The sequence below is a fragment of the Macaca thibetana genome, chromosome 14 (assembly GCF_024542745.1).
Source record: "Macaca thibetana thibetana isolate TM-01 chromosome 14, ASM2454274v1, whole genome shotgun sequence".
NCBI lineage: Eukaryota > Metazoa > Chordata > Mammalia > Primates > Cercopithecidae > Macaca > Macaca thibetana.
Window position 1 is genome coordinate 8,889,830 of NC_065591.1, and position 27,610 is coordinate 8,917,439.

Genomic DNA, 27,610 nt, shown 5'->3' on the forward strand with positions numbered 1-27,610 from the left:
TAATTCATTCCTTTTCTTCTCTGTTTTGTTTTTGAGACAGAGTGTCACTCTGTCGCCCAGGCTGGAGTGCAATGGTGCGGTCTCAGCTCACTGCAACCTCCGCCTCCTGGGTTCAAGAGATTCTCCTGCCTCAGCCTCCCAAGTAGGTGGGACTACAGGCACCCACCACCATACCTGGCTAATTTTTTTGTATTTTTAGTAAAGATGGGGTTTCACTACGTTGCCCAGGCTGGTCTCAAACTCCTGACCTCATGATTCACCTGCCTTGGCCTCCCAATCTTATTTGCTTTACAAGTCCTGCTTCAGGACTACCTTCCCTGACCACTGCGGCCTCCCTCCCAGCATTTGCCAGGGACTGTCATTGCCTTAGTTTTTTCTTTTCTTTTTTTTTTTTTTGAGACAGAGTCTCACTCTGTCGCCCAGGCTGGAGTGCAGTGGCCGGATCTCAGCTCACTGCAAGCTCCGCCTCCCGGGTTATGCCATTCTCCTGCCTCAGCCTCCCGAGTAGCTGGGACTACAGGTGCCTGCCACCTCGCCCGGCTAGTTTTTTTTTTTTTTTTTGTATTTTTTAGTAGAGACGGGGTTTCACTGTGTTAGCCAGGATGGTCTCCATCTCCTGACCTCGTGATCCGCCCGCCTTGGCCTCCCAAAGTGCTGGGATTACAGGCTTGAGCCACCGTACCCGGGTTATGCCTTTTTTTTTTTTTTTTTTTTTTTTTTTTTTGGGGTTTCACTGAGGTCTCCATCTCCTGACCTCGTGATCCGCCCGGAGTCTCACTCTCTGTCGTCCCAGGCTGGGAGTGCAGTGGCCGAATCTCAGCTCACTGCAAGCTCCGCCTCCCGGGTTCACGCCATTCTCCTGCCTCAGCCTCCCCAGTAGCTGGGACTACAGGCGCCCGCCACCTCGCCCGGCTAGTTTTTTGTATTTTTTAGTAGAGACGGGGTTTCACCAGGTTAGCCAGGATGGTCTCGATCTCCTGACCTCGTGATCCGCCCGTCTCGGCCTCCCAAAGTGCTGGGATTACAGCCTTGAGCCACTGCGCCCGGCCTTTTTTTTTTTTTTTTTTTTTTTTCCTTTTGAGACAGGGTCTTAGTCTGTCACCATGGCTGGAGTGCAGTGGCACAATCAAAGCTTGCTGCAGCCTTGAACTCCTGGGCCTAAGCAATCCTCCCACCTCAGCAACTAGGATTACAGGCACAGGCCACCACACGTGGCCTTTTAATTTACTTCTGTGCCAACAAAATAAAACTCAGGCTTAGGAACAGCTTGGTTCAGAAATCACAGAGGGACTTAGTATTCCATTAGTACAAATTGAAAAATTAAGTTCATCATCAGATGATAAAAGGAATAAAACCTGATACTCATCTCAAAAGATGCAGAAAAGACATTTGAATAAATCCAGTACCTATTATTATTTCAAATTTAAAAACTACTTTTTTTTTTTAAGAGATAGAATTGCACTTCTCAGCATTTCACATTAAGAACCCAACTGCACCTTTTTCTCTGCCTCTAAACACCTGTAGTCTGATAGGGGATACCCCCCCAGACCTTAATCATTCACATAACACCTTGAGACTTTCTGCCATATCTGACTGAATATAGCCAGTCATTTTTTCCCCTTAAATCAAGTCACTTTTTTTTTTTTTAAACAAAGTCTCGTTCTGTTGCCCTAGCATGATCTCAGCTCACTGCAACCTCCTCCTCCTGGGTTCAAGTGATCCTTGTGCCTCAGCCTCTCGAGGAACTGGTATTACAGATGTGCACCACCATACCTGGCTAACTTTTGTATTTTTAGTAGAGACGGGTTTTTGCTATGTTTGCCAGGCTGACGTCTAGCTCCTAGCCTCCTATGATCCGCCCACCTCAGCCTCCCAAAGTGATTACAGCGTGAGTCACCTCACCCAGCCAAATCAAGTCACTTTTAAAATACAAATTTATTCTATGTCTAAGGACATTATCGATAAAGTGAAAACACAACCCACAGAATGGGAGAAAATATTTGCAAACCATATATCTGATAAGGGCCTAGAATCCAGAATGTATAAAGAACTCTTACAATTCAGTCATAAAAAGACAAACGCCTAATTAAAAAGTGGACCAAGGCTCAGCACAGACACTTCTCCAGGGAACACACGCATACGGCCAACAGCACCAGCAAAGGTGCTTGACAGCATCACTCATCAGAGAAATGCAAGTCCAAATGACAACAGAGGCTACTTCACACTCCATTAGAGTGATTCTAACCAAAAAGTCAGATAATAACTAGCGTTGGCAAGAATGCACAAAAGTTGGAACCCTCTTACTTACTGGTGGGAATGTAAAATGCTGCATCGACATGGGAAAATAGTCTGGCAGTTCCTCAAAAATATAGAGTTACTATATGACCCAGTAATTCTACTCCTAGGTATTTACTGAATTGAAAACACATGTTCGCACAAAAACTTGTACACAACTGTTCATAGCACCATTGTTCATAATAGCCCAAAACCAGAAATAATCCAAATGTCCAAATGATTGTGAATAAACAAAATGGGGTCTATCCATACAGTAGAATATTATTCAGTCAGAAAAAGGAATGCAGTACTGTTCTATGCTACAACATGAATGAACCCTGAAAACATGCCAGACCCATGTTTGAAAACAAGAAAACAAGACAGACCCAAAAAGACAAATATTTTATGATTACACTTACATGAGGTCCCTAGAAGAGGCAAATTCACACAGACAGAGAGCACAACAAAGTTTACCAGTATGACAAAGGTTACCAAAGACCAGGGGAAGACACAGGTAGGAAGATTTTTTTTGGTTTTTTGTTTTTGTTTTTGTTTTTTATGAATACAGAGCTTCTGTTTGGGATGATGAAAAAGTTCTGGACATGGATAGTGTCGATGGCTGCACAACATAGCAAATATACTAAAAGCCGCTGAAATATACTAAAAGCCGCTGAACAGTACATTTCAAAAGCATGAGATTTTATGAAACCCCGTCTCAAAAAATATTTAGAAGGAAAAATGGCGGGCGCCTGTATCTAGCTACTCAGAGGCTGAGGCACAATATTACCATCATAAATGGAAAACCGGTAATAACAAAATACATACATACATACATACTAAGATTTACAATGTCTATTAGCAAGTCACCCTAACTCATCTTACAGACCACCAGCAGGACAATTACCCCTCTGGGCGACATGAAAAAGGCTGCCGGGGGCTTATGTCCAGTGCCCAGGGTCCAGCATGGCCCTCTTCCTCGGTTTGCTGATGGATCCCACTTCTATAGTGCGTCAGGAAGGAACCAGACCACCGTGCTCATGGCTTGATAGTTATTGCAGCCAATGGGAACAAGACAGGAAGAGAGAAGCATAGAAAATGGAATAAGGTCTGTGAATAATGTAATCATCAAAGGTGACTGTTTTTCACTTGGTATACCCAAGAGACCAGGGCTCACTCCCTGTCAAGAGTGACTAGCATAATGCTTGCATTATTTCATTAACCCTCATCCTACTTCTTACAGATGGGGAAACTGAGGCAGAAAGCAAATAAGTAAATAAGTAGTGGGTCCAGGATCAGATCCCGGCTCTCTGACTTGAAAGCCAAGACACTATATTGCCTCCCAATTGACCCTAATAGTGAAGTTCAGCGTATCTATTTACGAAACAAAGCATAGTTATTTAAAAGTCTTACCATATACTACCATCATCAGAAATTTAAATAGAAAAATATATCCAACTGCAGTATAGACTGTTAAATTTCAAAGGACAAACTTCATAAATGTGCATAACCTATATAAAGAGAAGTTCAATACTCTCAAGAAAACATGAAAATCATCATATCCTAAATGAACAGGGAGCTCAGTTCCTCAGTGGGAAGTCTCAGTATTATAATATGGTTATAAATGTAATGAAATTCCAATACAAATTCAAACACTACTAAAAAGAATGACATGCACCTCTATTTATCATATATCAAACTCAGTCAGTAGAAAGCTAAAATAATGAAAACATTGGGTTGGCACAAGGAAAGACAGATCTGATACAACAGACTAAAAGTCCAAAAACAGATGTCTATTAAATTATTTATATTTAATTATTTGAGATGGAGTCTCTCTCTGTCTCCCAGGCTGGAGTGCAGTGGTGCGATCTCGGCTCACTGCAAGCTCTGCCTCGCGGGTTCACGCCATTCTCCTGCCTCAGCCTCCCGAGTAGCTGGGAATACAGGCTCCCGCCACCATGCCCGGCTAATTTTTTGTATTTTTAGCAGAGATGGGGTTTCACCATTTTAGCCAGGATGGTCTCGATTTCCTGACCTCGTGATCCGCCCGCCTCGGCCCCGCAAAGTGCTGGGATTATAGGTGTGAGCCACCACGCCCAGCCCCTATTTATTTATTTATTTTTTGAGATGGAGTCTCACCCTGTCTCCCAGGCTGGAATGCAGTGGCACGATCTTGGCTCACTGCAAACTCTGCCTCCTGGGTTCAAGTGATTCTCCTGCCTCAGCCTCCCGAGGAGCTGGGATTACAGGCGCACACCACCATGCCCGGCTAATTTTTGTATTTGTATTTGTATTTTTTTGAGATGGAGTTTTGCTCTTATCACCCAAGTTGGAGTGCAATGGGGCAATCTTGGCTCACTGCAGCCTCCACCTCCCAGTTCAAGTGATTCTCCTGTCTCAGTCTCCTGAGTAGCTGGGATTACTGGCACCCACCACCACGCCTGGCTAATTTTTGTATTTTTAGTAGAGACAGGATTTCACCATGTTGGCCAGACTGGTCTCAAAATCCTGACCTTAAGTGACCCACCCACCTTGGCTTCCCAAAGTGCTGGGATTACAGGTGCGAGCCACTGCGCCTGGCTTATTAAATTATTTAGTCCATGGTTATCAAGTGGCATCCAAATCAGTAGAGAAAGTAGAATGATTCAGTATATGGTGTTGGGAAAATCAGGTTGCCATTTGAAATAAGTAAACTAGATTCCTACATCTTGTACTATAAACCAAGTAGATGGATTAGAGTTTAATGTCAAAAACAAAACCATAAAGGAACCAGAAGAAAATACGATATAACACCAAAGTATGAAACCATAATAATAAAAAATGGATAGACTTGGTTACAAAATTTAAAACCATTGGCAAGATCCAACACTTAAAAGGCAAACTACAAATGTGAACGATGTTTTGTAATAGGTAAGGGTAAATGTCCTCAACACAGTTTTCACAAAGCAATGAAAACATAGGTGAAGCCCAAAGTAGATGCACAGATCAGCTCTAACAGACAAAAAATATCCATTCAACCTCACAGAATCCAGAAGTGCAAATTAAAATACTGAGATACCATTTCTTGCCTTCAAATCAGCAAAGATAAAAACAAAGACAGAGAGGGGCCAGACTATGGGGACCCCCCACTGGTCACCTGCTGGGCGCATGGGCTCTGCCTGCCTGGGAGGAGGGCGCTCAGCAACAGAAGTCAAACTGCTCACAGCCTCTGGGCCGGTTTCTTTCACTGTTAAGAAACTGCCATAAGGAAATGGTCAGATGTATGCACAACAGTGTCTCAGGAAACAGAGAAACTCACCCCACCCTATTTCAATAAAGTCAGAAAAAAATCCTCATCAGAAAACAGAATAGTGTTTCATTAAAAAAAAAAAAAAAAAATTGAAGCCCATACACATCTTTCTGGAGTGGAGGCAGGTGGCCTCTGCCTTATTTGTGAAATAGGAAAGTAGTGGAAGTAAAGACTTTGGCATCTTGCTCCAGGCACCTAGCTTGCAGCTCTATTGTAGAACAAGGAGCCTAGTGAAAGAGGAGTGGACTGACCCTGGGGAAGCCACGGCAGATCCCTATGCAGAATGGCAGTGCTGCTGAAGACGGTCAGTTAGGGAGGAGACAAAGGGGCCCCCGCTCAGCAGCCTCGAAAAAACCCCCGTGCACCAGACAGGAAGGACAATGTGTTCATGACGGTGGCCTTGAGACTCTGAAGAAATGGCAAGTTCTGGTCTATATAAGCCCTCATAAGGCAGAAAAGCATGCAATATATTTTGTAAAAAGCTCCAGCGGGCTATGTACACCAGGAATAGGCTGTTCAGGGGTTGGGCACAGGGGTCAGGTGCTGGACACTAGAACAGGACTCCACTCCGACATTCCAGGTACATAGAACTTCCCAGTGAGAAGAGCTAGCCACACAGTAGCAGAGGCTTGGAAAGGAACCCACCCCAGCACAACTCTCTCTGAATGTGACCTTGGCTGCAAGCTGGGTTTGTATGAACTTACTGGCATTTTTAACAAGACAGTGTGTATAGAAGCATTTCAACTGCAAAGACCACTGAACTGGACACTGTCAGCGTGACGGTAACAAATAACCATTAGGCAGAGCAAAATGTAAATAAAAGTACTCTGTGATGGGGGTAGTCAGTGAGATGGGGAGGGTTCGGCCAGGGGCAGTGGGAACAACTAGAGTGGAGGTAGACAGAACAAGACCAGCTTTCTGTGAAATGCAAATCAAATTAAACAGATGTGAGTGGATGGAAAGATGCACCTTATTCTTATATAAGAAGACAACGGCATGAAGACATCACAGGGAAGGTTAAGGTAAACATGCAGCCTGGAATAGCCTGGAGAATTCTGGAAAAGTAGAATAATGAGGTAGGGCTTCCCTTTCGCTATTTTAAAGTACAGACTACACTATGTAAAACCATTAGCAACTGGCATGTGAATAGACAGATCAATAGCTAATAGCTGTATTAGCCAGAAAATGGTGTAAGGACAACAGGCTAACTAACCCTGTCACTTGTTACACTAAAATTAATTAAGTCCAGATAGAACCCTCCAAAATAAAAATAAAAAGAGAGTTAGGAGAAAACATTGGGTTTAACAACAACAAAAAAATCTTCAGCCGGATAAATCTTTTCAAACTACTCATAAAATCCAGAAACCATAAAAGAAAATTAGTATGTATATATAAAAAAACTGAAGAGCAAAATATTACAACAAAACTTAAAGATCAGTGAGAAACAGGAATGTATTTGAAAGGGTTAATTTCCTTAATATGTAAAGAGCTCTTATTAATCAGTAAGTATACAACCCAATAGAAATGCAAATCAAAACTACAATTAAATACTATTTTCCACTTCTCACATTGACAAATAACCAAGTTTAAGAGCACAGCCTGGGTGAAGGTGTGGGGAAATGTCAATGGGGCCCACCTCCCTGCAGTGGAAGCTGGGGGCATCCACCATATTCGGAAATTCACATATGCTGTGCCCAGAATTCCTCCTGAGGAAACTTTCCCTCGCAGAGGGACTTGCCCATGTACATAAACACACATGTACACAGATATGCGGTACAGCCTTATCCACAGTAAAAATTGCTGAAAACAACTTAATGGTTCCCCAAAAAGGCAATGGGTAATTCAAACACAGCTACCACACAGATGATGAAAAGACCAAGGCAGACATGAACATAGACATGCAGTGCTCGCCTAGATGTACTAGTAACTCAACAGTCCAAAGTGCAAGACGGGCTACGTGGTGTACCCACGCCTGTACAGCTTTATACATACACACGTTCTCTGGAAAGAAACTGCAGCAACTGGCCATGACAGTGGCCTCTGTGGGAAGGGAGGCTGGGGGTTAGAGAAAGATGCCATTGAATCACCCACAGGGTTTGAAGTTCGAACATGTGCAGGTATTGCTTTGAACAGTTTTCACATATCTATTCATAGGTGAAATTAACTGGAAGGAAACCAGCAAAGCATTTGCCTTTGGGGTCAGCACAGGAGCAGGGCCTTGCTTTGACACACAGATGGTGGGTCACACAGTTGTCACCTTGACAGAAAAGAGGGACAGCACACCAGTCACTCTAGGAGCTGAGGCCAGAGGAACTCAGGTATTGCCTTCTAGAGGTAGTAAGTCCACCGGGGCAGATGCCAAGCCGGGTGGTGCCTGGCTGTGTACAATGTTCAGCTCCCTGTGCCCCTATGAGTGCCCCTATGAGGTAAGAGCCAGAGCCGGGCTCACACCTGAGCTCCTGTCATGTGGCGGCCTCTTACAGGACAGAGAGTGTGTACTTAGGCCCTGAAGCTGCCACGCTGTGCCCAGCGGAGGGTAGGTGCAGACAGCACTCCTTCCCAGACCAGGATGCCACGTAAGATTTCAACAAACTAAAGAGACAAGTGAATAAGAGATTATTAAATACCACTTTTTACAAATGTCACAGCTGCTTTCCTAAATAGTTTTTTGTTTATTTAATCTGCTTAGGGGAAAGAATGCCAGGAATTAGACTCTGGGACCCGCAGGATCCACTATTGTGTTGTGCTAAGCTAGGCGCCATGTTATACCCCATTCTGGTATAGACAGGCAGTTGTAGCACTAAGCAGTTTTACCCAAATTCCACGGCACATGAGGAGAGGACCAGCATTATTCTATTTTGGCAGCAGACACTTTCAACCCATCTCACAAAACAGTATCACCAACCAGATGTGCCAAGAGCCAGAGCAGGTGAAGACGCCTACAGATGCTGCCTCCTCTGGATACTGCCTCTGGGTGCCTCAGCTCTGCACCCAGAGGAATGCAAAAGAGATCCCTGCAGCACTCTTTGCGATGGCTAGAAAACTCTGTAAATAACCTCAAAGCCATCACTAGAAAAATGGTTAAAATAACCACACCAACACGCACAATATTACATGTTATAGAGCCATAAAAATAATGGTACACATTGTATGATTCCATTTTAGGGCAGAGAATAATAGGATAAATTTTAGTACATCCACAGCCAGAAAATGTCTGAAGGAATATAAATGAAGTTGTCATTAGTAGTTATCTGAGGGGTTGGGGATTACAGAGGAACTTCTATTTTCTACACGGCCTTTTTCTGTAGTGTTTGAATTTTAATTACAAGACTAGTGATTTATAAATTCATACACTCCACAGCCCCATCCATTACGATAGCACATAATATAATAACATTAGCCATGGACTTACCTAAATCTGCATAATTTTGGTCTCTTCAGGACAGTTGCTGCAATGCAGGCATAAGCAGAGGACAAAGCCACAGTGTGACCTGGGTGCAGAGCACTAGGTTGGGGATCCCCAGCAGACACATGACAAGAGCAATTTAAAAAATTATACCTTGACAAAATTATACATGATTATATGTCTTGGACCCTGGGAGTCTTATCAGCATTAAGCCCATGAATGCTAAATTCACACACAGATGACAAGAATCTATTGTACCAATTAAAGTCTTAGTAGGTCACTGCATACATGATAGACCAAAGAGGGCAACCAGCAGAAATTTAAGTTTCATATATAGAGCGTCGTAGAGGATATGAACAACAGATACTCTCATACTTAGGTATGCAAAGCTGGACACCCACTCTGGGGGGCAACAGGGCAGAATGGAGGAAAACGTCGGACTCACGTCCTACGACCCAGGAATTTTGCTTCTTGGTACCTACCCTGAGAAACGCTCATGCATTGTACACAAGGGGTTGTGTATGACAATGATCGCACAGTATTGTTTGTAATATCAAAAGATTAGAATACTGTAAATTTCCATTAATAGCAGAAGGGCTAAACTCATAGACATACCATGCAGCAGTTGAAAACAATGAGGGCAGTTCTCTGTGTACTCCCAGGCATCTCCCTACTGTTAAATGAAAAAGTAATCCATAATGTACAATACTATTTTACCACTTCTATAGTATCAATAAAATACAATAGTATTTTACCACTTCTATAGAAAAGAAACAATGCAACATCTTTTTCAGATACAAATGGAAGTGAATAAGAAGAGGTATAGCAGGAAACACAGCAAACTGGTAACACTGGTTACCTCTGGAGGGTGGGGAATTGTAGTGTCAACCTTGTCAGTCACCTTTCAACTCTGTATAACAAGAAAACACCCACATATGACTTCTACAAGGACACTAAGAAACAGTGTCGTTGAGAAGCAACCTAGTCGCCATGGATGGGAGAACTGATGAACTAACTGAGGTATAGTCACATGATGAGCTCTATCCAGTAAACAAAATAAATGATCTACCCCCGGGCAGGGGCTGAACCTTACCATCATATTAAATGAGAATGTTCCATAAGATTACATGCAAAATAACAACTTTTCTATAAAAATAACTAAAATATAAATATATACTTTGAAAAACACATTTAGATCAGATTCTTTTGCAAAGTTATATAAAAAGAAAGCAAGTGAGAGATAAACCCACGATTCAGGATGATTATTACCTCGGCCTAGTGGGTGGCAGGGGGTGGCAGGGGAAGGCGGGTAGTCTGGGACCACATAAGTGGAAGGGGTTACTGTCTGTATTGTCCTAGTTTTGTATTGGATAGGAGATTCAGAAATGCTTACCACATTATTAAAAAACAATTAAGGAAAGCAAATAAAAGAGAGCCATGTTATGTCCTGAATCAAAGACTAAGATTTACCCAGTTCTGTGTATTTGAGTTCCAACACAGAGAGAACATTCTTGCCTTAGAGGAGTGTTCTAGCCTCCATTTACTAGATTTTAAAGCATAATGAAAAGCATAATGATCATTTAAATTCCACTGCATTTTATTGAAAACAACAACAAAAACTGGAGCCTAAAATTTCCAGAAATAGATACAGACAAAAAATGTTAAGAACCATTTGATCCAGCAATCCCACTCCTGGGTATCTACCCAAAGGAGAAGAAGTCATTATACCAGAAAGACACTTGATGGCAGCACAATTCACAATCGCAAAGATATGGACCCAACCCACCAACCAGTGAGTGGATACATAAAATGTGGTATCACTATACCATGGAATATGACTTAGCAATAAAAAAGAACAAAATAATGGTTTTTTGCAGCAATTTGGATGGAGTTGGAGGATATTATTCTAAGTGGAGCAACTCAGGAATACAAAACCAAACACTGTGTGTTCTCACTTATGAGCGAGAGCTAACTTATGGGTACAAAAAGGTACACAGAGTGACAACGGACACTAGAGACTCAAAGTGGGGAGGGTAAAGGGGGGGACGGATAAAAACCACATATTGGGTACAATGTACACTACTCAGGTGACTGGTGCAGTAAAATCTCAGACTTCACTACTGTAGAATTCATCTATATGACCAAAAGCCATTTATACCCCAAAAGCCACTGAAATTTAAAAATATATATATATATACACACACGCGGGTGCACACACACGTGAAGAAAAAAAAGAAAATTATAAGAAGTTAATATTGACAGGCCTGGAACAAAAAAACAAAGACAGTATTTAGTCATTAAAATTTTGCTATTTCAACTTCATCAGTGTAAATAATTAATTTAAATGGAGAGGAGTGTTCATTGTAACCATAGGAATACATACATGTTTAGCTACTAAAGAAAAAATAATCAGAAGCAAATTCAATGGACGTATCAGTTATTATTGGACTTACCAAAGACTTATCAGACTGATTTTTAAAGTCCTGGTACAATAGATACTTTTTGCACCAACAATAACAGGAACAATGGAGGATAAGGTTTACAATCATAAGTGGCAAATGTGGCCTTCCCAATGATACTAAGAGTTCATGATCATTATAAAGGTCAATATGAAAATTTCACATGGTTAGTGGTCAAGGAGGAAAAATGCAGATAGAAACTGTGGTAAAATAGAAAATTATAAAAACCATTCGATCCAGCAATCCCACTACTGGGTATCTACCCAAAGGAGAATAAATCATACCAAAAAGACACCTGATCACAGCACAATTCAGAATTGCAAAGATATGGAACCAAGCTACATCCCATCAACTGATGAGGGGATAAAGAAAGGTGAGTACAGAAATATAGACTAGGGACAACTAAAATACCTTAAAAAATACCTTATAACGTTGGATTTGGCATGGATTTCTTGGACATAACACCAAAAGCACAGACAACAAAAATAAAAACAGATAAATTAGACTATTTCAAAACTCAAAACTTCTGTACATCAAAGAACACAATCAACAAAGTTAAAAAGTAACCTTATGGAATAAGAGAACGTATTTGCAAATCATATATCTGATAGAGGGTTAATATCCAGAATATAGAAACTCCCACAAGTCAACAATAACCCTAATAACCCAATTTTTAAAACAGTCAAAGGACTTGAAGGGACATTTTTCCAAAGACAACATACAAATGACCAGCAAGCATATGAAAAGATGCTCAGCATCACTCATCATTAGGGAAATGCAAATCAAAACCACAATGAAATGTCACCTCACACCCACTAGGATGGCAGCAATCTAAAAAAGCAGAAAATAACCACCGTTGGGGAGGATGTGGGAAACTCAGAACCCTTGTGCACTCTTGGTGAGAATGTAAAACGGTGCAGTTGCTATGAAAAACATACAGTGGTTCCTCAAGAAATTAAAAATAGAAATACCGTAAGATTTAGTAATACCACTTCTGGCTATATACCCAAAAGAACTGAAGGTAGGATCTCAAAAAGATGTGTGTACATTACAGCATTATACCTGTAAATGCAATAATATAGGTATTTGTACATAGCACCATTATTTACAATAGCCAAAAGCAACCCAAGTGTCCACTAACGGATGAATGGATAAACAAAATATGATATAAAATACAATATTATTCGGCTTTTAAAAAGGAAGGAAATTCTGACACATGCTGTGTTCAGCAAAATAAGCCAGTCACAAACAGACAAATACTTCATGATTTAACCGATATGAAGTGCCTGGAGTAGTCAAACTCACAGAAAGTAGAAAGAACGGTGGTTGCCAGGGCTGGAGGGAATGGAATGTTTAATGTTATTTAACGGGTACAGAGTTTCAGTTTTGCAAGATGAAAAAGTTCTGGAGATTGGTTGTACAACAATGGAAACATACTTAACACTACTGAAAGTATACTTAAAAATGATTCAGACGGTAAACTTCCATTGTATGTATTTCACCGCAAAAATTTTCACGAGTAGCAACAAATAAATAAAATTGCAAAAACGTGATGTTAGCAGCTATGTAGGGAAATGGATATAATATACTCACAACAGGAAGTGTAGCTTTCTGGAGTCATTTGAGTCTGTGAAGAGTTATAAAAGCGTAAGTGCTCACTGCCCAGGCAATGCCACTCCGGGGATATATATGTACACTAAATTTACAGAGATGCTCACAGCTGCACGATTTAAAATAGTCAACACAGTTTAACAACTCAAGAGATGGGCTAAATATCCTTTAGTATAAGCACAATGGCATAAAATCATGCAATCATTCATTCATGATCTTTTTTGAGGATGAACAAAAATACACACAATTTCAGAGCATTTATAGACTTCTAGAAACCCATCCATGGGACTTCCTTTGGGAAGGTTAAGAATCCTGAGAAAAAGCCTCTTCAAATGTGTTTGTGAACTCTGCCGGTACAGGGAAATATTAGTGGAAACAAAACTAAGTGTAGAAACAGATCAGACCAGAACATGTACACTGATTCCCGTTGCATGAAAAGTCCAGCGCCAGGCGGGCGGGCAGCCAGCCACAGAACAGGGACTGGGACCCAGGAGGAAGGGGCTAGACCTGACGCTAGGCACCAGAGGGGGCGGGGAAGGAGGGCAGAGGCAGGAGAGTTCACTGTGAGAGCTCAACAAGGAGTAGCTGCTGCCAAACATCTACATTCATTTACTCGCATTTCACAGACACAGGCTCGGGGAGGTTAAGTAACTTGCTCCCAGACATAAAGTTGCCAAGTAGTCAACAGTCAGGATTCGAACCAGCTCCAGTGCCCTATTAGGTCCAAATCTACTCAGATGGGGAAACAGAGTCAGGGACGAGCAACAACCAGAGGCCCATTCAGGAAACACCAGCCTGTCCTCGAGGTCTTCTGCAGTGAACCCTCCCACTGTGACAACAACCCTCACAGGACAGGGCTCTCTGGTCACAGGAGGTGGGCTCTGAGAGCACCACGCCCCTCCTCACACACAGACTCCACAACACACTCCACAGGGAATAAGGTTTAAACGTAAAAAGACGAAACCATACAAGTTCCACAAGAAAGTATGGATTAAGATTTATATACTCTTGGAGTGGGAAAGATCTACACATAACAAGTTCAGAAACCACAGTGATAAACTATCCTCAGAAAATCATGTAACTTTTATCTATCTGAAACACAAAATTAAAAGGCAATCTATAAGCTGGAAAAAAATTTGCATCAAATATAACAAAATATTATTAATATCCTTAAGATGTAAATAGCTTTTACAAAACAACCAATAGAAAAATGACTAATTAGGAATTCGAAAATCATACACACACGCACACACACCACAAATGGTCAATCAACATATGGTAGAGATGTTCAATCGCCAGCAGACAAACAAATGCTCACACCCACAGGGAAAGCAGACTCGATCCACTGGAGGAGCAAAGTTTTCAATGTGATAAAGCCCGTTCTGAGGAAGAGGGGAAGGCATCAGGTTTGCCTCACTAGTGAGAACACTAATTGAAAAAAATCCCTCCCTGGTGGGCAGTTCAGCAATATGAACCTGAAGTCTTAAGAGTTTAACAGAGTCATTTCCTTCTCGAAATGTATTTAGCATTCCCAAAGAGATAACAGACGTGAAAAAGTCTGAGCTACAAGGAAAGTCATCACAAGTATTATTTACTAAGAGGAAAAAAAAACCTAGAAAATACCCTGTATATCCACTGAATCAAGATTGTTTAAATTGATAAAGCCATGCAAGGGAACATCCTGTCATCATTAAAAGAAGGTGTTCACTATATACTAGTCACAAAATAGAATTTATGGCATAATCCCATTTTTGTATAAAAATGTACTTATCCCATGCATACAAAAGAAATCCTCCAAAAGCAAATATGCCCATAACGATTGTTAATGGTAAGATTACTGAGGACTTTTTAAAAAAATTTCCTTATTTGCAAACTTTACAGTAAACTTTTTTTTTTTTTTTTTTTAGCATATTAGAACTCAATGAAGAATTATTTAAAAGAGAGGAAAGGCAGTGCAGGGCTGGGGGTCCTGGAGGGTGGTGGTGGGTCATCCTAACCAGCAGGCTGGAAGGTGCTGGAGGGGATGTCCTCACTCAGAGGAAGGTCACAGTCACCTGCCTTGGAGCACATACCTGCTCATCTTTTCATAATGTTAGTGTTCATTTCGCTATCTTCCTGTTGCCATTTCCAAACAGCATCAGTATGTTTTTGTTTGTTAAATATGAACATTTAAAACACATCATAAACATCTGAAAGCCTATTTGGGCATGTCTTCACTTCATGCCAGCACTGCACCGTAACGAGTAGCACACAGAGCCAGAGGGTAACACTTCCTCCAGAGGCCTCACCGTACATGGAGAGTTAGCCCTGGCATTAAGGGTCCTTGGAATCCCTTAAGAGTCACACTCAATAAGATGCACTGAGGGCAGCTGAGTCAATCTCCTTTTTGTAACACAGGCCGTTCCTGCAGTTCTCATTGTCGCCAACCTGGGCATACTGACGAGCCTCAACCAATACTGGCTCTCAGGGTCCTTTCCTTTTTAAAAGAAGTTCAAGTTCAACTTTTGCTATTCTTATGTCCCATAACTTTCAATTTGCACAAGATGAGCCATGCCCGCTCACTGAATTCCATTATATTACCCACACCTCTGGAAATTCACAGAAAGTCTGAATTCAGATCTATGCATAAGGATGCAAACTGATTAGCAATAATTGCTGGCACTGCCATCAACACCTCCTGTTGATCTCACCTGATCTGAGGATAATTGAAGGCAAAGAATGTGGCCCCAGCCCCTGGACTGGAGTGGAGGCAAGGAGGGTGGCGAGCTGTCTTCAGCAGTCAGCCTCACCTCTCTGCTCCTGTGTCAACAAGTGCCATTTCAGCCCCACTTCTAATCCCCAACATTTATACCCTGTGAATCAATTTTTTTTTTTTTTTTTTTTTTTTTGAGACAGAGTCTCGCTCTGTCGCCCAGGCTGGAGTGCAATGGCCGGATCTCAGCTCACTGCAAGCTCCGCCTCCCCGGTTCATGCCATTCTCCTGCCTCAGCCTCCCGAGTAGCTGGGACCACAGGCGCCCGCCACCTTGCCCCGCTAGTTTTTTGTATTTTTTAGCAGAGACGCGGTTTCACTGTGTTAGCCAGGATGGTCTCGATCTCCTGACCTCATGATCCGCCCGTCTCGGCCTCCCAAAGTGCTGGGATTACAGGCTTGAGCCACCGCGCCCGGCCATTTACACAGAGGCATCTATAGCAGTTATCTTCCAGGGTGGAAGCAAGTTTTGTAATAATCATAAAAAACAAGAGGAGAAACAAGGAGTTCTGAAAAGAAGACAGGGTGGTTATAGAGGTGCTGGGGTAAAAGCAAAGCAAAAGGGTAAGATAGGAAAGGAGGCCTGGATTGTTTCTGGGGCATCCAGGGAAAGGAGTAGCAAGCAGGAAGAGGGCCCTGGACCCTGCACACAGCAGTGCCCCATTCTGGCGGTGCCATGAGCACAGACAGGTTTACTGGGTGGGTGGCTCAGTGACTTCTTTCCAGCACTCAACCCATTTGTCAGTAGTGTACACGTGGAGGGGTCACCCAGATACAACGGCACAGGCAAATAAGACACAGTTGTAAGGACGGCAGCCAGTCCCGCAGCTCATGAGAAGGAAAGAATCCTTCAGGTCATGATCCCCCACCATTTGTGTTGGTCCCCCTGGCTAGTCCCAGTTCAGCCCTTATCTCCCCTTCTCAGGCCAACAGGCCCAGATGAGTAGAACAAGCCTCCCTTGCTGCTCCCTTTGAAACAAGCACCTTCCTTCTCAGCACAGAAGCTGGCAGTGGCTTCCATTTTATGCCCAATGTTTGTCTCCTGTAAGCATAAACCTTACACCCCAAGAGGTAACACCGAACAGCAGTGCAAGGACAGAACAGTCCCACCCAGGACACAGAGGCAGTTTGCAAGCCAAGATGTACCCTCCAGATTCCATGTGCTTCTGCTCACACCTTTGCACAGCCTCTGCTTGCTTAGTGTAGCGCACACACAGGGAAGCCCAGACGTTTTAGTCACTCAACAAAAGAAAAAAGCCAAATTCTTTAGTGAGATAAGAATTACACATATACTTAGACCCAAATCCCAGACACATTCCAGCCTCCCAAAGACTATGGAATATACATATTATGTGTCCATTTCTGTTTTTATTCAGACTTTCCCCTAACCAAACAAAAATAAGTACCACTTAGAACTCTAACCAGGTAATGTTTTAAAATATTATGGCAAAGTACTCCCCACCTACACACACCCACCTTCACTGGCTTGAGTGGTTCATCACATTTCAAACAAATCATTACCAACTCCCAAGAGATACCCTCCCCACCCAGCAGTCTGCAGACCACTTGGGATAATAGCAGTTTTATCTGTGGTTACCATGCTCTCCTACATGGCCTTAATTACTTGGAGCTAGCAAATCTAGACCTAAATCTACAATATGAAGATACATCCACAACTTCCTTATGAAGGCAATGTGATAGGGGTCGAGAAATGTAACATAGCAATACAACAATTCTCATGAGTTTAGAACTCAAACCTTTATTTGTGCTGTAAAGTGGAAGAAAAACGATTAGTAATTACGTACATGACGTAACAGAATTAGTTCTTACCATACAGAGCAACACACCAGTACTTTTAACCATCTACTTTTACAGTTTCAATTTCACAACAGCATACCGGAGACTATTTCCCCATACATGCATGAGTAATACACTCTAAATCCCAACAACAGGATGTTTGCATCATCCCCAAGTCACTGGTTAAGAACTGAACTACCATGTCAACATATTTTTAAACATTTAAAAAACGGAACCCAGAAGACAGAAAGATCCCAAGGATAAAAATAACCATGATTTTAAAAATTTTAAGTGAAATTTAAAGGGAAGAAAGAAATGATAAAAGGCCATTGGTATTACTTTACCAATTCAATACCGCAGCTTATTACCAAGCAGGTTTTTCAGATCACACATGTAGTAAAGGCATCTCACCCACTCCCTCCCCACAATCCCCATCCCCTTTCCTTTTTAGCTCTTGTTTTCCACATGGATTTTAAGTGATAGTTTCCCCTCTAGCCTTGGATCATTTATAAAGCACAAACATTCAAACTAAAACTACAATAAATTATTCATTCTAACCTTAGCAAAGGTACATGGATTCTGTCTGCTACCAAGTATTAATTTTACAGTGACCACAAAAGGTTATTTGGTTCTTGTTACAAAGACTACGATTTGAAGATACTAGGTAGGTAAAAATTTTGCCATTATTAATATCGACCAAACACAGAAAAGACAACAGAAGTGTTTCTAAGGCACGATTTACATACAAAATTCCCTTGAAATGCACTGCAATTTCACTTCACTCACGATTTTCAATCACAAGGTATCTGTGACAAATGAGTTACAAATCCAGAAGAGCCCATCTAATCTCGTCTTAAGCGGTCCCTTAAATATGTCAAAAGCCCACAATGTAGGCATTTACAAGGTTTTTCTAAGACTTCCAGCTCCTGAAAAATCACACCTTCACAGCTTCAGATTGACCACCTAAGTTGCTAAGGGGCAGCGAAGGATGCGGATCTGCTGTGTCTACAAGTCTGACACCCATCTTTCTAGTGATTAATTCACTTGATAACACCCACACCCCAAACAAAACAACCCTCTAAAACAGGCTGCCTTGGTCACCGGGAGGAAGCTGGTAAAGACACTTGCCCTGCCTGTGAGATGGCATCATACACCCCTCCCTGTGGGTTCTCGGAAAACGGGTGACTCTGTGTCATCTGTTTTCGGTTACACTTTTTCAGTCTTCCCCACCTTGCAGCAAAGGAAAACAATTGTTTTGGGTTTTTTTCTTTTCTTTTTTTTGCACTTAAAGTTCTAACCTTTCTAAGCAACTTTTCACTTCCAAGCAACAACTTAACCAACACTTACTATTATTAATTAGTATTTTCTTGGCTCACCCACCGCACAAAACTCCCCAAAGCCCCAGAGAATTTCCCTTCAACCTGCATTTCCTACCACCCACACTATATACCTAACCAACCCTCTCCCCTTCCTCACCTTCATCCCTCCCAGTACCAGTGCCAAGCTGCACACCCCCATCCCCCACACTGCAAATCCCACGTGACCAGTACCAAGCTGTCCCCTTCTCCCGGTCTCCCACAACTCCCACCTCAGGGTCCTCTTATTAAAATGCCAAAAAAGCATTATGAAATCTAACGAAGTTCAGGTGCAAAAAAACGAAGCAAGAACAAAAGAGCACTACCGGTATACCCACCATTACCTTCTCTTAGTAATCTGCAATGCAATCACAATGCCCAAACTAGACCTGCCATTTTTCACACACAGATTTGGGAATGACCAATTTGTACCCTCCCAGAGTTTAGCATAACACAATGACACTCTTGACAATCTGCTTCCTCTAATACATCCCCCGTCTAAGGCATTTAAAATTAAACAGCTTTCCAACACCCCAAGTTATTTCATCAGGCTAAGAACTTCTCCGAGCAACGCATAGGCAGGCAGGCAAACAGGGGGGGTAGGTGAGAGGTCACGGGGCTCCATCTGCAAGCTCCATCTATAAGGCATCAATCTGCGTTGTGGCATCAACGTTAAAATGTTCTACAGCTTAGGGATCTTCTTGAAGCAAGGTTCCAAGCACAGAACTAGTATGACCGGAGGCTCAATTTAGAAGACGCAGCATCTGAAAACCTTTACCCCAGGAAAGGAGGGGTGCCTGCTGGCATTCATGGGCTCTGGAACAAGCATTTATTCAAAGCTGATGGCCCCTCGAGCCGGATGCATCTGCTGTGGATATTTTAAGATTGCCCCCCATAAGCTCATCTGAAAACTTTAAATGGTTGCCTCCTGAATACAGGGCTTCCCCAGCAAGGCCTGGAAACACGACATTGGAGAACTTCCTCCTCCTAAGCCTCTGGAAATTCAATCTGCAGGCATCAATTGAGGCGGGCTCTCTCCTCCATGGTCTCCCCTCCTGCACTGCTAGGACTCACACTGGCCAGGGGCTCCATGTCTCCCGGTTCCATCTGCTCGCCATGAGGAACACTATAGTAACAAACCACGGTCTATGAGGCATTTTTGTGACTTTCAGCTGGATGGCTGCAGGCCCACCCAGGGGTGCACATTCACTCCCCACCCTCTCTGCAGGTAAGCAACACCGATCCGCCCCACCCCAGCCTCAGCGGGAAGGCCTCTCTTTCTCCACCATTACCAACAATACCGACTCCAAAAGCCACTTGGCTACTGTCCCGGGCTTACCAGACGACCAGGTAATGTTTTAAGTGAATGGGTAAGTTAAAGGGAGGAGTAGGGGTGGAGTGAGCTCACAGAAGAGTTTAGCGCCAAACCTAGAGAAAAGTCCAAAAGGAGCACTGCCACCTGGAAAATAAAGCGTTGGTCAATGTTGTCCCAACACCCGAGCAGCGTGCCTCGCAGTCCCCGCCTGTCAAACATGCTAGGTGCTGCACCAGTCACCAGTGAGGATGGCGCCTTAACTCCACATCACGCCTCAGACCACCCCTCACCTCCGCCCAGGGGCCTGGCTTCACACCCAGACCTGGACGCTCCACCAGGCTGGGCCCGGCCTGGGAGCGAAAATTACATACCACCCTGGGCCAGAGCCGTCAGCCCCGCCGAGCTAAGTTCAGTTCCACAAGACCAGGCCTCATCCCCAGGCGGGTTCACAGCCCTTGGTCTGGAAAAAAAGGGGCTGCTGGCATGGACAAGTTGAAGCTCGGCCCTCCCGGCCCTTCTGCAGCCCTGCACCCACTGCCTGCCTTCCTGATCGTTTCCAGGGCCACAGCGGCCCATTCATTCCTCCTGGCTCCTCCACCCCTTCTACCTCTCCCTGCCTTCCTCCTTCCACACAGACCAGGGCACTGGGGCTCGCTCAGCCATGCAAGAGCGGCTCCCTCCCAGAGGTCAAGTTCCCCCTCCAGCAGGCAGTAGGGACAGCCTGGCCTGGAGCATGGCTGTCCTCTCTGGGGGCTCCTGCGGGCACTTTCCACCACGCAGCCTGCCCCACTGTGGTTTCTCCAGACCTAGTCTCCTTGTCAAGCTTCCTTCTCGTACCCCCAGGCCCCCCAGTCTCATCTAACTCAATCATCTCTGTCTGTCCCGAGGCCCTGAACTGGCCACTTCCTCCCCCACAACTACACCCAAGTGCGCATCCCTCCCTATCGCTAACTTCTGCTGGACCGGCCACAACTTTTGCTTTTATAGCCCTCGGCCGCGTCACCGGGGTCACTGTTCAACGGGACGATTCCTCCACGGCCACCGGAAAAAAAGTCCCTCCCCGACTCGGCCCGGGGAGACGACCCGGGCGGTGCATGGTCTCCCAGGCGCCCCCGACGCAAGGACCCCAGTTTATCCCCGCTTCTCCTTAGCAGTGCTTTTTGGGATCGCGGACAGCGCTCAAGGTGACATTTGGAAGGCGGATGCCATGACGAAGAAGACTTTCTTCCTGGGTGTTGGGGTCGGGCGGGGCGCGCTTCCCAGAGAGAGGAGCTCTGGAAGAGGCGGGCGGGGGCGCCCTCCTAAGTGGGCGACGGGAGCCGCCGGGGTCGCCTCAGGTCACCACGCCCCGACGAGACCGGAAAGAAGGGCCGGCAGGACGTCTGGAAAATTCCAGGCGGCGGCGGAGGGATCTCTGCAGAGGGCGCGTCGGGGCGCGTGACTCTCGGGCGGCGGCTCCGAGTCTGGCTCGACCAGTGACGTCAGCGTCCCGGCGCGGGGTGGGGGCGGGGCGGCCCAGAAGCCCAGCGGGGCGCTGCGAGGGGACGTGTAACGCCCCGCACCCCAACAGGCGGTTTCTGTGGTCTGGAAACCCTGCTGCGGGCTGATGGCGTCCAGGATCCAGTGGGTGACAACATGGAATCCCGTGGAGCTGCGCGGGCGCTTCGGGGACAGGCGTCGTGGTTGTGACTGTTCCCAGGGGCCTGGCGAGGGGACGTGTTTCCTGAGAACGCGCATCCCTGACGGGGTAGAACATTCAAGAAGTGTGTTCAGGATGGATTAAGTGGGAAAAGGCCATTGCAAAATAATGTAAAACCAAGATTTTGTGCGGAAAGCAGTATCTGTCATAGCCGAGGGACCGGCTGTCGCCTCATTTTACATTTGGGTGGGGATGGGGAGAAAGGTTATTTGTTTATTTATTTATCTGCGGCATTTGCAAGCAGGCACCCCCAGCCTGGCTCTTCTGGAAGCAAACCTGGTGAACTCTTGAGCCCTCCACCAAGGCGGGCAGGACCCGAAAGTCTGGAGAGGACTTTGGACCGTGTAGCGGGCGCCTCCCTTGCTAGGAGGTGCAGGGTGATGAGGAAGCCCTGGCCCCTGAGGTAGAGGTAGAAAAAGAACCCCGGTCCAAGTAACCAGAACGGAAAATGGGATCTGACAGGAACTCCTTGCCAGGAACCTCTCCCCGGTTAACACCCACACCCCATACAAAACAACCCCCTAAAAACAGGCTCCCTTGGCAACCGGGAGGAAGCTGATGACATTTCGCCTGCGTCTGTGAGGTGGCATCAGCAGGCAGGGCTGGGCCCGACGTGCACCCCTCCCTGTGCTTCTCGGAAAACTGGTGACTGTGTGTCATCTGACCTTCAGCACAGAAGGTGGTGATGTGGCAAGCCCAGGCTTGCTCCCTGGCGGCTGCTTAGCCCTGTTTCTCTGCCCGGGGAAGATTCCGGCAGTGCGGCCTCCTCCAGGATCTGCCCCGTCGGTCTCGTCCTGACTATATCTCCCAGGGTGGGTTGGGGTGGGGTGATTTGGCCTGAAAGAACCGTGTGGAAAGAGGGAATTGTCTGTCAGAATGTTCTAGAAAGCTGGGCAGCTTATGAAACCTATGGAGTGACTCCCCTGCTGCTTCACAGTACTGGGCAGTGGAATCAGCCAGGCCTTTCTTTTATCTCTCCAGGCACCTGAGAGGTGGGTCATCCCCACTGTAGTGCTGTTTCCGGGCCCCAATTGATGTCTTAACTTGCTTTTCTCTATCTCAGGTCTCAAAATCTCTCTAATTCGCACACATCATTACCAAATCCCAGAAACTATGGTAGATTTTATTTTTCAAAAAAGAGTGGGATCCAATTGCTTTTGAAGGCCAAGGTGGGAGGATTGCCTAGAGGCCAGGAGTTTGAAACCATCCTGGGAAACACAGCAAGACCCTGTCTGGACAAAAAATGAAAAAAAAAAAAAAAAAAGCCAGGTGCACATGACTGCCTGTAGTCCCAGCTATTGGGGAGACTGAGGCAGCAGGATCTCTTGAGCCTAGGAGTTTGAGGCTACAGTGAGCTAGGATTGTGCCACTGCACTCCAGGCTGGCCAATACAGTGAGACCCATTCTGATATATGTATGTATTTTTTTTCTTAAGTAGGGAGAATTATTGACATACAAAGCATAGGATTCTGTAAAGCATGGGCTTCCCTGTCACAAAGGGAACCAAGGCTCTTTTGTGCCCTTGTGTCTGGAGCTGCCTCTGCCACCCTGGGTTTTTGAGGATAAAAGGGCACTGTTTCAGAGGGTCCTTATGTAGAAGCTTTGCTGGCCTCCAGTTTCCACACAGTTCATTTTTCTCAGGAAAGGAACGTATTTAAGGAGAGAGGAACTGAGGGTAGACAACCACATGGGTATCTCTGTCCTGCCTTAAGGGGCCAAAGCTGTGCCCACAGTAGGAAGGGTACACATTGGACCTGGGTTCTGCTCTCTTCTCCTTCAAATAAGTCTAAAAATACCTCTGCCCTGCTGGAGGGCGAGAGCAGGGAGGCTGGTGTCAGCAGATTTCTCTAGATCAAAACAAGTTGTTCCAGAAAACAGCAGCAAACAGAGGCCCTTGGATTCCGGGGTGGGGCTGGGTGGTGAAGGCCCCACCCTGCCCGGGTGGGTGGCCACCGCCTGCTTCTTCCCAGGCAGGCAGAGGAACAGGAGGGGGGGTGCTTTGGCAACATCTGGATTCCAGGGTCAGCGCCCTGTCTCCAAGGCCTTCCTTTCTTTTCTTTTTTTTGATGGAGCCTTACTCTGTTGCCCAGGTTAGAGTGCAGTGCTGTGATCTCGGCTCCCTGCACCCTCCACCTCCCGGGTTCAAGCGATTTTCCTGTCTCAGCCTCCCGAGTAGCTGGGATTACAGGCTTACACCACCACGCTGGCTAATTTTCTTTTTTGTATTTCTAGTAGAGACAAGGTTTCACCACGTTGGCCAGGTTGATCTCAAACTCCTGGCCTCAAGTGATCTGCCTGCCTCGACCTCCGAAAGTGCTGGTATTACATGGGTAGCCACAGCGCCTGGCTCTGTCTCCAAGCCCTTTCTTGCGTCTATTGCCAGTCAGGATCACTGTCTCCTGGGTGCCTGGCCCCCACATCTTGTTGTGAAGCCAAGTCAGCTCTGTGGTTTCCAAACATATAGAGAGACCAGTCCCAGGAAGTACCTGGGTTTTCCCATAGGAGCCCCTGGAAAAGGGGAGCAGGAGCTGGGTAAGAAAGGGTGGTGCTTCGGGCTTATACCAAGGGCAGGACAATGACAGTGTTGCTACTACTGCTTGAGAATGTGCAGGGCCCCAGCCCTCCATTCTCCATGGGTCCAGTTCTGGAGCTATGGCCTCCAGGGCCATTTTGGGCTCCCTGCTCACCAGAGATCTGAGGCCTAGGCCCTTTCTGAGCCCTGAGGCCCCTCAGCTCAGGGCCTGGGTCTGGAAACTGCAGTGTCACTGTGTGCTGGCGGGGAGCCCGTCTTTCATGCCTTGTAGCCAAGGCAGGAAACATAAGCTGGGCCCCACCCCCAACTCTAACCGGCCTCTTCCTGTGAGGGTCTGGCCTGCTCTGCCCCCACCTCTCATGTGACCAGGGCAGGCCACCGCACCCAGCCTTGCTTCTCCCATTTTGAGGCTCCTCTCGGCCTTAACATCTCTTGATTCTGACACTGTAGTTTTTCCTGGAACACTCTTCACCCAGTTGCTGCCTAGTCCACCCCCACTGCTCCTTCAGGCTCTGGCCCAAGGTCACCACTCAGCCAGCCTCCTGACCACGGCTGTAAAGCACCCCCCGAACTTGATCTCCTCGAGGGAAGGATTTCGGTCTGTTTTGCCTGGGATCGCTGTCCCCTGGCACGGGACTCTGCACTTTATGTTTTGTAAAGGTCACTGAGCACGGTGAGGCTCTGGGTAAATATTTGTGGACTGACTGAGGAAGGGAGTTCCCAGGTCAGCTGTGGCCCCATAAATGTGATGACAGGCCCAGCTCTGTGGGTTCCTAGGTCAGGAGGCAGGAGAGGGAAGGGCAACAGCTGCTCTCTGTGGACTGGGACTGCCTGGGGTGGTCAAAGGGAACTGGGGTGCACTCTCAGCCACACGGTGGCAGAGGCAGAGGCATTTGAGGGAGAGGAGACTCCCACGGCCCTGGTTTACAAAGCCGAGGTGAGGTGAGCATGTCCCGGAGCTGCTGCACCCACAGGAGCCACTGTGCCAGCCCCAGCCCCACGGGCCCTTCCTCCTTACCAATTGTCCTGGGCCTCCCTCAGCACCTCCCATACCCCCTACACATATTGAGCCCTCCAGCTATTTTTAACACTTTGACCTAATGTGGGCTGGTCCACCACGTGTGCTGGAAAGCAGGCTGCCCGCCAGGAAGGCGAGGCAGGGGAGGGCCCCTCAGGAGGGAGCTTCTCACTCTTGCATTTGACCCCTGTCTCCTCGGGCTGTGTGGGGTCTGTGTGTGCCGTTTCCTCACTACTGCCGAGGCAGATCTAAGGGGAGCTTCCTCTGCGCAGGGCCAAGCCCCAGGCCTCAGGCTGTGCTTTACAGGAAAGAACTTTGCGGTGTCAGCCCCTGCATCTGGATCTCCTGGGACTACCCCCTGTTCCCTGCCATGCTAGAGTTCCTGGGCGCCTGCCCCTTACCCCAGGCCCTGGTCCCCCATCCTCCTGAGCACGCACGCACTCCTTGGAGCCTTGTCTGAGCTGGCACCCCAGAACACCCTGCCCTCCTTGCCTCCTCCTGCCTCTTCACTAGCTCACTGTCACCTCTGTCTCCTGTAGCTCCATCCTAATGGTCACAGCGCTCACCAGACCTTCCTGTTCCCATCCTGCCATGCTGAGCGCCTGTGTCCTCACTCCTGTTCCCGCAGAGGGAAGGCCTGTGGAATGCGTGTTTGGGCCCCATAGCCCTGCCTCCCCGGGCTGCCCTGCACCTCCAGCGGCCCCTAGACCTCCTCCAACCCTCCCCACCTCCCCTTGGCCAAATAAGCAAGCCCAGCTTTCCTAGGCCCCACACTTTTGCCTGTGCCAACCTTTCCAGCCTCCTCCCCAAGCCCACCCACTGGGAATCCTGGTGCCAGCTCGTTTGAGCAGGGAGCCCGGGTGCTGACATCCCACCACCTCCACCCCAGGTCTGCAAAGCCCTCTCTCTTCTCCAGGACCGCCAGCAGCCCTGCCAGAGCCTACCACTTTCTCTTGGGTCCCTGCTGACGGGAATGGCGCACTGTGCTTGTCCCGGTGGCCCTATCACAGCACCGGTTGTGACTGTCCTTGAATCTCTGCAGGAGGCTTTTCTGCCCCAACCCACCTTGGTCTGATTGAGTGCCCTCTGTGAGCAAGTTGGCCGTGGTGCCAGCGCTTCCGCGGGGGAGTAGAACCCCCCTGCCTGCGAGGCTGCTGACCTTGACGATGCTGTATGGGAAGCCTGGCTGGGAGAACCTGTCAGGGTCACTTCCACCCCCACAACAAAGTGCCAAGGTCAGATGGGCACCGGACAAATAAGTCCTTGGGAAGAGCTGGGACTATTATTATTCTCTCTTTTTCAAATTATGCCAAATAGTTAAAAATAGCAGGAGGACTTAGTGTGTGAGGCGGGGACAGGAGGTGCTGGAAGAGGACCCAGGGCAGCTGGGAAGGAGGAAGGGCCCAGGGGCAGAGGCCGGACAGTCAGCTGCCTCAGGAGGGAGGCGACTAGTGCCAGGTTGTGCTCACCCCACCTCTTAGATGTCTGCAAATAGCCCCAGTTTAAATATTTTTACTAAGTTGTCATTTCACAGAAAAACACACGTCTAAAGCAGAATCCGTTTCCAGGACATGGATGCTAATCTTTGGAAAACTCAGGACCCATCACGACGTTGAGGAATGCCCTCCCTTACCACCAGGGAAACAAACCCCTTACCCTGTGTTCTTGAAAGTTGGGGACCCCCATCATGGGCCCAGTGGTAGGAAGAAGGTCAGGGCAGTCAGGAGCCAGGACTCCCACTCTGAGAGGGGGTGAGCACGCAGCGCCAGACCCAAGGCCCCCCACATTCTGCCGTAGGGCACGACCCTGGTTCCAGGTTGCCTGGGCGGGCGGTACTGTTCACTGTCCCTGCAGCCGGTCGGGAGGAAAGAGTGGGCTCAGCTGCCCCCTGCTGGCCACAGCCGAACCAGCAACCTGCAGATGGACGCAGGCTCCACCCCACCCACACTGTCCGCCCAATACGGGTGAGGGGCACTGGACTTGCTGCTTAAAACTGAAGTCCTCAGACCCAGGCCCAGCCCTGCACCCCCGTTCTGGGTGAAGTTGGGTAGTCTGCCTACTTTTTTTGAAATGTGGGGTGGATTTGGACAGGGAGAAAATGCCAGG

At 46.5% G+C, this 27,610-nt stretch overlaps 2 protein-coding genes across 2 annotated transcripts in view; both read right to left on the reverse strand.

Moving 5' to 3' along the window:
- The window catches only part of SCYL1 (SCY1 like pseudokinase 1), a 148,208-nt gene that overhangs the window by 93,561 nt on the left and 27,037 nt on the right, over nt 1-27,610 (reverse strand). The window lies entirely within an intron of this gene.
- Nucleotides 21,392-27,322, reverse strand: LOC126935625 (uncharacterized). Its single transcript, XM_050757354.1, has 2 exons — nt 27,161-27,322; nt 21,392-21,993 (listed from the first exon to the last, which is right to left on the reverse strand). The coding sequence occupies exon 2, from the start codon at nt 21,989-21,991 to the stop codon at nt 21,593-21,595; it is 399 nt and encodes a 132-aa protein (XP_050613311.1). The 5' UTR covers nt 21,992-21,993; nt 27,161-27,322; the 3' UTR covers nt 21,392-21,592.

Excerpts from the sequence above, each read along its gene's own strand:
- LOC126935625 (XM_050757354.1), bottom strand. The coding sequence starts at position 21,991 with ATGCGCGTTCTCAGGAAACACGTCCCCTCGCCAGGCCCCTGGGAACAG.